At 42.2% G+C, this 13,147-nt stretch overlaps 1 protein-coding gene across 9 annotated transcripts in view; it reads right to left on the minus strand.

The window, feature by feature from the left end:
- Positions 1-13,147, minus strand: part of COL6A3 (collagen type VI alpha 3 chain) — an 89,896-nt gene that overhangs the window by 17,988 nt on the left and 58,761 nt on the right. For all 9 annotated transcript variants that reach the window (XM_019553721.1, XM_019553720.1, XM_019553719.1 and 6 more), the window contains 6 exons: positions 12,539-13,032; positions 11,047-11,146; positions 8,320-9,018; positions 6,373-6,475; positions 4,881-5,143; positions 2,311-2,574 (listed from right to left, as the gene is read on the minus strand). In XM_019553721.1, the coding sequence (XP_019409266.1) occupies positions 2,311-2,574; positions 4,881-5,143; positions 6,373-6,475; positions 8,320-9,018; positions 11,047-11,146; positions 12,539-13,032 (1,923 nt within the window). The remainder of the gene's footprint in view (positions 1-2,310; positions 2,575-4,880; positions 5,144-6,372; positions 6,476-8,319; positions 9,019-11,046; positions 11,147-12,538; positions 13,033-13,147) is intronic.

Genomic DNA, 13,147 nt, shown 5'->3' on the forward strand with positions numbered 1-13,147 from the left:
GCATGGAGTTGCTGCAACTTCACACCTGCTCTTCCCCCACACTATCAATTCCCAGAGGTTGGCCTGACAGCCACATTGCAAGGGCACTACTGAGAAGAGTCCCTGGATGTAGCTTCTTTCAGGAACCTTGCAGGGGAGAAGAAATCACCACAAGGCATCCTGCCTAACCTACTCCTTCTCCCTTCCAGTACAGCCACTGACCCACTTTTCATGTTGTTGGAATTGCAAACATGGCTGAAACTGCTCCTTTCTGTGTGGGATGGGGGAAGAACTACATGTGGATTTGGGTGGGGAAGAAATGATCCAACCCAGTGGGCTAGATTCTCAGCTGGTTGTAAGACTGCTGCTTCATTGGTGTTAATGGAGCTATGCTAATGGACATCAGCTGAGGTTTTGGTCCCCTCAGGGCATTTTGTAATTGCAAAGTTGTTGGAGTTATACTTGTGATTTGTAAATAATGTTTGGACTGAATATAATCAGTGACACACAGATCTACTCAGCACTTGGACAGTGAATGTAAATTCTGCTGGGAAAGATTTTTCTGCACATCGCAATGGATAATTTTATTAAATAGATTTTGCTAAAAGTAAGGGAAAAATTAATTCAAAAGTATAATTTAGCTAGAAGAAAGCCATCCCATCCACAAATCCCATAGTACTAGTTCCACAAGGAGGATTTCTGCTTAAATTATGGGCATACATGGGCATCACTAAGTGTATCTTTATGGAAATAACTGAACTAGACATCATTGGTTCTAATTCAATGTGTGCAAACACCTCTCTCTCCTCTGGGTTGATGTCTTTACTTAACATTTTTGTGGGAGAGTTTATTGCTTGTGAACACAAGAGATTTCAAGCCTGATCCAAATCCACCGAAGTCAACAGAAAGACTCTCACAGATTTCATTGGGTATTGGATCAGGCACTAAGAACACTGGGCTAAGCCAGGCATAGTGTTGGCAGGAACTACGCAAACTACCATCAGCTTGCCAGTGTACCTTAGAGCTGACCTGCCAGGAACCTGGGCTTGTATTGAGCAACAACAGCCAGCTATGCTAGAGGGTTTGGTAGTTTTCTACTAGTTATGTATACATGGACTCAAATCTTCAAAGGATTAGCCAGTGTGAGCCAACCTTTTTTGCAGGCACCCCACATATCAGCTCCAAACCCTCCCAGAGTACCATTTTGATCCCCTTCCCCTGCCCAATCTGCTGTTCTGCTTTTTGCTCCCCAGCTTCCTGCTGTATCTGCCGCTGTGCTTCCTGCTCTCTCCCTGATCTGCTGCATACCACACACAGAGGCTACCCATGCCACTTGTGGCACCCCTGCTACAAGTTGGCCACCCCTGGATTAGACCATGTTTTGATCCCATCCATATGAACACATGGAATAGGTGAGAGTAGGACAAATAAAAGGTTATAGAAATGGTGATGAAAACAATAGCGTATTTGAGCAATTTTTTATTTTCAAGGCCTAAATCTATACTGTTTCCCTAGTATTATTATCACTAATAATATTAATGTTAATAATAATCAGCTAACCATCACAATCAAGATTGGGGCTCCAGTGTGTCAGACTTTTAAGCTATACAGTAGGAGACAAATACCTAGAGTTTGTGTCAGTTTAACACAGCTGACATGATAACTCATATTTGCCAAAAAAATCAAATCTAATTCATGTTGTACTGCCACACCATGGCACTGAGCTAAAAGGAAGAATGTGAGCCATATTTAGAATTTAACACCAGTTTACTCTCTCTTGTTTACACAGATCTTCCATTTAACCTTTCCAGCATCTCAACTGGGTTTGAATGAATGATCCATTTACTTTAGTGTAAACTGTCCTTCCACCAAAGTAAAAGAGATGACACATGACTTTTATCACTACCCTACTGTAAATGACTAGAATCCAGTGAACGTTAGCTCAGGAAAAATCAGGGGTGAAACTACACTGGCATAAGTTACAATGGATGGATATCATGTGTTGTCTCCTATTACAGGTAGAAGTGCCTATTGTGGCAACTGGCAGTCTGTCTACTTCACATACCCATGCAACTTATATGATGAAAAAAGAGGTAGTTAGCTATGTTACTTTGAAGTCAGATAGAAGGCAGGGTGAGAGAGAGAGCACTTTAAAGACTAACCAGTTCAGAGAGTCATAAACTTGTAGGCATAATCTCATGCCCCTCTGAATCAGTTAGCCTTTAAGGTGCTACCCTGCCCCGCCTTCTACGCTGGTGTAAGTTACACTGTTGTTAACATGTCTTGTGTCCACAGTTTTTTTCATTGCTTGTGTACATAAAACCAACTTACTTGTGCTGAACGTTGCCATGTAGTTTAGTTTGATTTGTGATTTTTGATAACCAATAATTACTACATGATATTTCTGCCCACTTCTGAGGCCTCCAATGACTCGTTCAGTGCCAGTTACATTTTGCTTCAGGACTAGGGAGTGGTCATGTGCTGATGTGACGGTGATGTCAAAAACATAGGCAGACTGAGGCTCAGGGTTTCCCCAGCGGAGCTTAGCACTGGTCTCAGTGATGTCAGTGATCTGGATTTCATTTGCCATTTTAACTGCAATGCAAAATCAAAACAGAAACTATAATAAGAGGCTTCAAAGGAAAAACAGTGCAGTGTGGCTTCAAATCAGCAATTACTTAGGATGATAATGTGAAAGTTAATCAAGGTGTTGATGCCCACTGTCTACAACAGATTACAGAAAGAAGAAGTGTTGCAGAAGTGAACTAAGTAGTTGGGCTGTCTCAGTTTATGCCCAACCTGAAAGACCTTAAAAAGACCAAATATTCAAATACTAGGTGACTGCATCACAGCCTATGACCAACCACAGGCCATGAATAATCCTAATTAATCAAAGTTCTGTTTCAGACTAAAGGTATTGAAAGTCTCCCATAGACTGCAGTGAATATGTATGACCCTATGGGTCAAATCATCAGTGTAAAGAGACATAGCTCCATTGAAATAGTGGCACTCTGGATTACATCTGCTGAAGATTTTAGTCCAGTCTCTGTCCAACAACAGCAGCTGAGCAAGCAACAGTCTAAATGAGCCTAATTAATTTAAATGAAAGAGTTTTCCCGGCCCTAGACAAAACTGCAATAAAACACTGGATGAGAAATGCTGCCTGAAAACGTATTGAACCTTGTGATGTGTACAGATGCTGATGAAAAAGTTGACCCCTAATGAAATCATAATAATACGATTATACTGAGGCATGTTCCTCTACAAAGATCTAGCATACATCCACTTTGCCATATAGTGTTGTTGGTTTCATTTCCTAAAGAGCTGTACAAACCCCTGGACCAAAGTATATGTTAAAACTCTGCTAAAGTTGGCATTGCTCACACGAAAAGACACTTTGTTTTCTTATATAGGATGTCTGCATTGCCTTTGTTTTGCACAATCTGTGACTTCTCAGTATAACTGACCGAACCAACAATGCACTTAAGTATATGCAATATCTTTGAGCCAGGCTTTATATAAATATTGTCTGGTTTCTGATTCAGGGAGAGCCACACAACCCCCAAGGCCTTTGGCTTTAACTCTGGTGGCATTTCTACAGTAGCTGGGGCAGTGGGAGTGGATGCAGCTCTGCTGGAAGGAGGAGTTTTTTGGGTGCCAGAGCTACACCAGCTCTGGCACCCGAAGGACAGAAGATTTGCTAACGGAAGGCACTTTCTGATGCCAGAGCTGTGTCTATATTGGGGATTTTGCCAATGCTGAAGTAGAGGCTACAGGGTGTGATCTTTTCACAGCCATAGGCAGCCTAACTCTGCTGACACAACGCAGACATGTAAACATGGCCGCTCTGCGTGGAGACAGGCCTAACGCTTGATGCATTCCAAAGTGCAGCTGCACTCTGAAGCAATTCCAAAACGCAGCGCTTCAGCCATGGACACATGTGCAGCCCCCTGCCATGCTTCCCAACAGGAACATTTCAAAATTACCAGGTTACATGCTCTCCAAGGAAAGAGCACAGCAGGGAGCTGCTGCATCCTGCAGGTCTGCTTTTCCCCCACCATACAGTAGTGCTGCAACATCAGTGCAGCTCTGCAGCCCCCTGTCTCCAAGAGGCAGTTGCTCTATTGTCCTTCCCGAGTTGTGGGGAGCAGAGGCAATGTAAAAGTGCTCTCCTGTCCACTTTGCCTTGCGTCTTCTAGAGCATCTTCCTTGGTGAGGGGGAGGGTGCAGTGGTGGAGTTGCAGCCCTCTTTGATTGCTGATCCACCCGAAGTTTAAAACTAAGTGTTTGGCAGCAGCGGCAGCATTTCTGTTCAGGCAGCAGTGAGAGAATCAATTCAATTCATGGGTCATTAAAATCTACCTAATTCCTTCTGAACTCTTCATTCTACAGGTGTTAAATAGCTGCTCTCCTTTTTAATAGTGTTGATGTTCCACTAATCAAGCTAGCCTTTCTTTTTCAAATCTACTGTTTTAGCTGCTGCTGGTAGCTCCTATTTCACAGCACTGCAGACTCTTTGTAGCTTATTCCAATAAAGTTATATTTGTTTTTGCTTCACTCTCAAAGAATAATACAGCCCTATGCCTTTGGCATAGTAGTAAAGATTCTAGTTTCCTTTTTTATGTGGAGAAAAATGTGCTGTGTTATATGTGCTGAGGCACCACACCATGTGCACCTCCTTTTCAAAAATGTCATGGGAGAGGCTGTGGTCTCATGACTCTGGTGGGTGGAGGGGCAGGGGAGGGGGAAGATAGAAATGCTTTGGGAGAGTGGAGGTGAAGCAGACAGGAGAGTGTTTTCTGACTTATTTCACAGTATTTGAGACAAGAATGCAAAATATCATTGATCAAATCCCAAACCATGACATTAAAAATGGGAGGCATGACTATTCCTGTACCCACCTGCTGCTTTTTTTTGAGGACGTGCAGTGGCACTTGCAGTGGTAGTGGTGGTGGCAGTGGTGGTGGTGGTGGTGGTGGTGGTGCTGGTAGTGGTAGTTGCTGTAATGCTGGTCATGGGGCCCACTGTGGTGCCTGCAGTGGTGTGTGCAATGGTGCTGGCACTGGTGACTGCCATGGTGTTGCTGTCGCTGGTTTTGGTCCTAGCACTGGTGCCAGTACTTGTACCTACACTTGTGTTTTTAGTAACATTGGTTGCAAAATACCTATTTAAACAAAAAAACAGTTATCAACAGGCATATTTTTCTAGATAATATAACATATCGACACATCGAGCAAAAGTATCTTTAGTGTTATATTACAGTTCTGAAGGTAGAGGATCTGAAGTCCATAGGGATCAATGGAATTCTTGCCATGGACTTGCATGAACTATATACCATGCCCACAGACGAATTAGAATATGTTTCTTTTCCTTGTCATACTGGAAGAGACCACCCTTAAGGCTATGGTGGCAGGAATATTACAAATGGAGTGGGTTGTTGCTTAGATTGGTATACAGATATGAAAATATCACACATACTTGTTGGAAAAGAAATTCATCTTTCTCACTTTCAAACACATCTGGTTGTCTGCCTCCTGGTCTTCGTTCATATATTGCACCTATCACTATACAGATTGAGTCATCCTGGCATAGCCACTCTATGGTACAATGCTTGTGCCAATTATGCTGATTATGTTAAAATGCAACAACTGTCACCATACATATTGCCTGATAGCAGACTCATCTTCATGGTCATTTACAGTGATACAAGTGAAAGAACAGAAAGAAGGACAACTAGAGGTGTGGATATGCTTCCATTTGGAGGCTCTTCAAAAGGGCAGCAGCTGTTAAGTTCTTATTGTTATGTGCAAACCAACTGACAATGATTCAAATGGAGTGATATTGCTATAATTTTAACACCGCTCCATCCAGATGTTTGTATGTCCACACCCTAATAGACAAATGAACTAAAATGTAGGGAAGATAAGGACCCCATCTTGCTTGCTCCAAACTTGGAGTTATCATTGAAATCACTGGGATTTTCAAGAACTGAGAACTTATAGATTTGAGTCTACTGACCCCACTTAAAGGTTTCACTCCCAAATCATGACTAAAATTTATAATTATTGTTTCCAGAAGCAATTCGCACTTTGGAACATCTCAATTTTTGGTGTTCTTCTTGGGACTAGTAATTTTTGGAAAACATAGCCTAAATAACGAAAATAGCTGCAAATAACGAATATGCTGCAAAACATGACCAAACACACATGACTCCAGAGTGGAAAAGTATCTAAAAACAGACAGTCCCTTCATAATGCACTAGGAAAACTGAAAAGAGGCTAACAAACTTGTATGAAACTTAGAGAACATTAGGGAAGTTCTTATATCAGGGTTTCAACAGAATTTTAAAAGCAATACAAAGACAGTGATTGGAACTCATTTGGTTGAACTTACATTGTTTTTTGGCCAAATTTAGTAGGGTTCTTAGCTGGCTGATCACCCTGGAACCAATCACATTGCTTCCTTACGTCTGGAGACAGGTAAAAAGCATTTTCACCTACAGAGAAATACAACTCAACATTAAATATTGTTTAAAATGGTATTAAAAATGGCGAATGCTTCAAATGAGCAAAGCAATTACTTTGTGTTAATGCAGATCCCACTTTGGTCTTAAGCTGTGTGTAAAATGGAAGTCAGGCTCTACTCTTAATAGCTTTATGGCACATCTGATCTCATTTGGTTTGATTACTAAAATTTAAGTTGTTGCTTACAAATGTAAATGTATTACTGTGAGGTATAAAACTTTAGAGGTGATCATCAGTTTGCAATTCATTTCAGGACAACCTGCAATAATATACATAACATAATAGAGAGTATCTAATCCTGTGATTCTCAGCTAGGGTACTGGGGTACTCTGGGCTGCCACCACATCTTTTGCAGGGTGCAAGGAAATAAGTGAGGTGTGAGGAGATAAACAGATAATCCAAGATCAGGCTTGTCTCTACCTGGACAATGCCCCACCCCTACTGCCCAGCCCCTGTGTAAGGAGGCAAGAGAACAGTATTTTTCAAGATATTGTCTCAGGGGAGATATTCAAAGTAAACCACATGGAACAAAGTTATCCTCCTTCTACATAACAGAGAGCTGAAATAATGAGTATGACTTGTATTTCTGGCTAGCAGATGCTGTGGTGGGGTTAAGAAGGACAAACTCCTAGGGAGTCTTTAGCATGTGTAGGACAGCAAAGACAAGAAAAGCATTCAAATCAAATTCAAAATGAGGTAATAAGCAGGGTTAACCACACTCTTTCCTGCATCAGCAGGAATATCACAAGCAGGTCTAGGGAAGTGATAATTCCCCTCTATGCAGTATTGGTGAGGCCACAGATGGAGTACTGCATCCAGTTTTGGGCGCTGTACTTCAAGAGGGATGTGGATAACCTTGAGAGGGTTCAGAGGAGGGCTACTCGTATGGTTGAGGGCCTGCAGGTAAGATCCTATGAAGACAGACTGAGGGATCTGAATCTCTTCAGCCTCCGCAAGAGAAGGCTGAGAGGCAATCTTGTGGCTGCCTACAAACTCATTAGGCGGGGCCAGCAGGGAATAAGGGACACTCTGTTTACCAGGGCACCCCTCAGGGTTACCAAAAATAATGGCCACAAACTGAAGGAGAACAGATTTAGATTGGACATAAGGAAGAACTTCTTTATGGTAAGGGTTGCCAAAATATGGAATGGGCTTCCAAGGGAGGTGGTGCTTTCCCCTACCCTGGAGATGTTCAAGAGGGGATTAGACAGGGATCTGGCTGGGGTTACCTAACCCCAGTGTTCTTTCCTGCCTGGTGTGGACCCAATGATCTAATAGGTCCCTTCTGACTCTAGAAATCTATGAATCTATGAATCAAGTCCTTGAGTATCTCTACAGTCTCTGTGATTCACTGCTTTACAATGACTTTGCAAGCATTTCATATGGATAAAGATTTTGCACTGCAGAAAGCAGCCAACACAGAACTCTTCTCTTAGGGAATTAATTTGCAAATGCAAAGTAAAAGGATGAACATTTTTATAATTCGTTCTATCTCTGAGCTTCAGGTCAGATTGAAATCTAGACTTCCCAGGAGCTCCAGAGTTTAGGGTTAGGGTTTCATTCATCCTCCCTCATGATTCAGGCCAGTTGGATTAGCTTATTTCGAAGTCAAATTTTCATACCATTCCTGGATCTTCAGATTTGAGCTTTGGGCTTTTAGCCTTTCTCTAGTTAAAATGTCAGATTAGTAAACAAAAAAGGTATCCCAGCAACTGCTATTTTCCTTTACTTTCTTGCTTTCCCCATCCCCATATTATACTATTAAAGATTCATATTGACACTTTCCCACGTTTGTGCTGCATGTTGTTATACTTACTGCTTATAAAAGATGGTAACAGTCTCCCAAAACGCAGTAAGGAATCTTCCTGCAACTCAGATGGCTTATCAACTAATTTGAAGAACACATCATTTGGCTCACTAGCCAAGCTGTAGATATTCTTGACATTCACCCTCTTCCCAATCCCCATCACAACAAAGGCATATCCTTTGCATTTAGCATGTACAACAACTCTTTGAAGATATTCAAGTTCTTCTTTTTTAACTTTTCCAGTCATCATCAAAACTATGACTTTCAGATCCCTTGGGTTAGGTGCACTTTCAAAAACTTGTGCTATTGTGTATTCAATTGCACTTCCAAGAGCCCTTGTGCCATGTAGCTGAGTCATTTGATTCTGAATAAAATTAGTGATCTTATCTTTGGATCCATAATCTGTTAGTGACATCACTACTTTCACTGGTGATGAGCTTGTGTTTGTTTCATACTCATAGGGAGCATGTTGAAGAACTGCTACTCTTGCGTGGTGCTGTGATGCCTTTGGATCAGAGCTGATTACCATGTGTCTTACTATGTAGGAAATATACTTTTTTATCTCACTAAACTGGAGAGGAGTTGTGCTTTCAGAGCTATCTATGATGAATGCCATGTCAGTGTCTACATCTGTAGAGGCTGCTCTTTTGTCTCTGACACCAGTCCTTCGAACAACAGGTTCACAGTCAGTATCAGGATCGCATGTATCTGGGAAAAAAAACACATGGTGTTTAATATGTAAATCCTTAAGAATATAATTCCTTGACATAATTATAACCCATTGTCTGATGAGACTAAACCAATACAAAGATGGTTTCCTGTAGGATATTTTGGTAATTTACCTGGAGAATTATATAGTTTTGCTATGTGAACAAACAGGTCAAAGGTCTACCAAGTCTTGGTAGCCCAACATACTACAATGGTTAAGGCACACACCAGTTTCTGTAACCAACAGCTCAGATGGAATGGACAGCATCACATCTAGTCACATTTAATTTCTCAGTCTGTGTCACTGGTGATGACCTTCAGTAAGAGTTTGGAGAGAGGTTAGAAGTCATGATGCTGGAGCTAACGTAAGTTACTTTAACCACTTTACTACCTGCCCCCCTGTTTTGCTCTAAAGGCAAATCAAGTAATAATCTGGCCTTTGTTTCCATACCATTGGTATTCATATCACTAGATGCAAGTGAATTGATTTTAAAAGAAAAGGCTTGATTAGATCACATAGCTACAGAGTAATATGATCAAATTACATTTCTCTGTATCCTTTGTATCTGTACTATGTTTATATATTCCATAGATTAAATATTTTTACATTGCAACCTTGACTCTCATCACATAAAATGCTCCCGAGCTTTGAGCATAAATCAGTGATACAACACAGACAATATTTCATCTTGAGATATCTTAAGATACTTGAACACATTTCTGAAGAATCTGAGAATCTCTTGCTATGGAATCCACTGTGATCCTTCAGGCTTCTGCCCAGCTGCAAAATTTGGTAATAGGACTAGGCAGTAGAGGACTGAATCTCAGAGAAAAGAAGTGAGCCATTTTGAGAGTGCTCAGAAAAATGTTCATGCTGCAGAGCTACTGTTCTAAAATGCAATGGAATAAGCAATTTTATTCTGAATTTCTCTCAAACCTAAGAGTTCAGCAAAGAAATATGCACATTAAAGTAACCCATCTTAAACTGTGTAAGAGCTATAGCATGCTGGCACATTCCAAATGACATGGCTATTGTCAATTTGACTAGCACCATAGGTGATTGGTGGTGGGGCACAGGTACCTGCGGGTGTTCAACATGCCCCCACTGCCAACGCCACCAGTGGTGTCTGTGGGAGCTTGCCAGCTCCACCCCTGCCGCCGATGCCACCAGCAGCATCTGTGGATGCTACCAGCTATGTCCCCACCGCTGACGCTGCTGGCGGCTTCCATGGGTGCCCCCCAGACTCAGGAGGCACCAGCCACCCGTGACTAGCACCATGACTGAAAGCGACCGTGGGGTAATAATAGACCATAGCATGAACATGAGCCGTCAGTGAGATGCTATAGCCAGCAGGGCAAACAATATTCTGGCATGCATCAACTGATGCATCTCATGTAAAACCAAGGAAATGATTCTTCCACTTTATTCGGCATTGGTGAAACCGCAACTGGAGTATTGCATCCAGTTCTGGATGCTGCACTTCAACAAGGAGGTGGAAAAGCTTGAGAGAGTCCAGAGAAGAGCCACCCATATGATTAGAGACTTGCAAGGGAAGCCACATGAGGAAAGGCTGAGGGACTTGGACCTCTTCAGCCTAAAAAAAGAGAAAGCTGAGAGGGGACTTGGTAGCAGCTTACCACTACATCAAGGGAATACATCAAGGGCTCAGAGAACAACTGTTCACCAGGGCACCCTTGGGGAAAACCAGGAGTAATGGCCACAAACTCTTGGAAGACTGCTTCAGGCTCTAGGAAAAACTTCTTCATAGTCAGGGTGTCCAGACTGTGGAATAACCTCCCCCCTGAGGTGGTGCAATCCACCTTCAAGAAACCTTCAAGAGGAGACTGGACAGTCACCTCACTCGGGTCACCAGACCCCAGTTGTCTTTTTGCCTAGTGTAGGGGGGCTGCACCCAATGAGCTTGCGAGGTCCCTTCCAGCCCCTTACAATCTATGACACAGGCCTACAAAAAAAGAATCTGACACTAACTGATCAGAATCACAGAGAAGAGATATCAAATGCCTTACCCAAACAAATATGACATCTCAGTAATCTCTGAATAGTTCGATTCAACTGATCTCCGCCAGTCGGAAGGACAGTAGCATGTCCCACTGCGGTGTTATTGATCTGGTTTAGACAAAAGCCAAAAAAAACAAAAAAGGCATGGGGCTCATTATACAGTATTTTTCAGATGTAAACTTTAAGGCTCTAGGGGTAGGTGGGAGCTTGTGATTAAGGCACACAATCAAGGATGTCGATCTATTGTTGGGTCTGTCTTAAACTCTTTCCCAGTCATGTTGTTTGGTGCCAGCTCCAAACAAGGATTTAGCTTATTAAACTTGAATTTAGGCAGAAATTCCAGGGTTCATCCCCTACTCCAGGGATGTGTTATGTTTTAATGCCTATTTAATGTAAAATACACAAACAGCACTGGGAGCAGACACTTGAATCACAAAATACCCTTGCTATCACCTGGCTGTTGCGATCACTACACTATGGAATCTTGTTCACTCTTGCTCCCTCCTCTTCTTTGGTCCAATGACTCTTGCATTCTTTTTTCTGCACATTGGTTTGCCTTCCAAATTGGTCTGCTCCCCCATACACACCCTAGAACAGGCTAGGGAACGCCCCTGGGTGGTGAGAAATGTGGGTTCAAATCCCCTCAGCTCAAGCAGGAAATTAAACCCAGGGCTCCTACTTTCCAGGTGAGTGTCTAACCACTGAGTTTTGGACATGTTCTAAGCACTGACTCATCTGGCTGTGTTCTTAAAGAAAAAGTAATCATTTGTTCAGGCTCCAAAAGAATAGGAATAGACACCTTCCTTGGAGAGGCTTCCTGGCTGTGAATTCTAAATGGAAAGAGACACCTTCTAGTACAACTGAAAAAGGACTGAAGTCCTGTGAATTTAAAATACACCCTTATCTTCAGTATTTCCCTGCTGGCTAGCACTATGCTATTCCTCACTCACTATGCTGGTTTTGTTGGATCCACACTCTGCTATGCCTAACTTTTCCCAGGCATTGTATATGTCCCCTAGGTACCTAATTTACAGCTGTGGATTCCATTGTGAGAGCCTGGTGTCTACAAGTTAGGTGTTTCAAGACTCAGCATTATGGCACCAAGGCCATTTCATAAAGCATGGCCTTGCACTCCTACACTTCCCCTTTACTTGTAAACTCTTTGGGGCAAGGATCATCTTGTACAGTGCCCCACCAAGTGGATTCTTGGTCTATGGTCTATAATACAGCTAAATAATATCTTTTCACACAATGCACTGTGCTGTGAAATAATCTGGTACTGTTCAAATCTGCTCCTTGCTTATATAGTCTTTTTTCCAAACTACATAGATGTAAAATGTGATCCAGGGCCTCTTGAAATCAACAGAAACATGCCTTTGGACTCTACTGGGAGTCCAGAGGCATGTTTCTGTTGATTTCAAGAGGCCCTGGATCACATACTGGGAGCTATATTGTGGCCATAAAAGAAAAAGCCATAAATAAGGTATTAGTGATCCAAACCTTCAGTGCGTTTACGAGAACTGAATCGTCTCTGTTAGTAAGGAATACAGGCCAAACTCCAGCATCATACAGTTTCAGCACAGCATCAGTAAGTTGTGAAGATGACCTTGTTGGTCCATTGCTGAAGAAAACAGCCACCTTCTTCATAAGAAAACCACTGCGTGAACGCTTGAAAGTATTCCTGGCTACAAAAGCCATGGCTGTTTCCAGGCTACGTTGCTTTGTTGTCTGAATTGGTTGCAGGTTCTCAAGTTGTTGTATAAGGCTTGATTTCTTTCTGGAGTCAGCAAAACGAATCTCTGTGGTAACCTCATTGTTGTAGGTAACAAGAGCTACCCGGGCACCTCGTGGGCAGTTGCTCTCAGCAATAGTCAGATTGTTAACCACCTTTAGCACCGCTTGTTTCATTCTGTTGAAAACATCCCTATTGACGCCTTGAGAGGTATCTATAGCAAATGCCAGTTCTGTTGGGTAAACAGGGCATTCCTTGGGACCTGAAGGAAATTCACGTTTAAAAATGGTTAATAATAGTTCTTACTGATAAATGGCAAAGGAAGGCCTGATCCTGAGATGGCATAAATAGAATCATTTCCATTCAAGTCAGTGGAC

Source organism: Crocodylus porosus, unplaced genomic scaffold (assembly GCF_001723895.1).
Source record: "Crocodylus porosus isolate Cpor-Errol unplaced genomic scaffold, CroPor_comp1, whole genome shotgun sequence".
NCBI classification, from domain to species: domain Eukaryota; kingdom Metazoa; phylum Chordata; order Crocodylia; family Crocodylidae; genus Crocodylus; species Crocodylus porosus.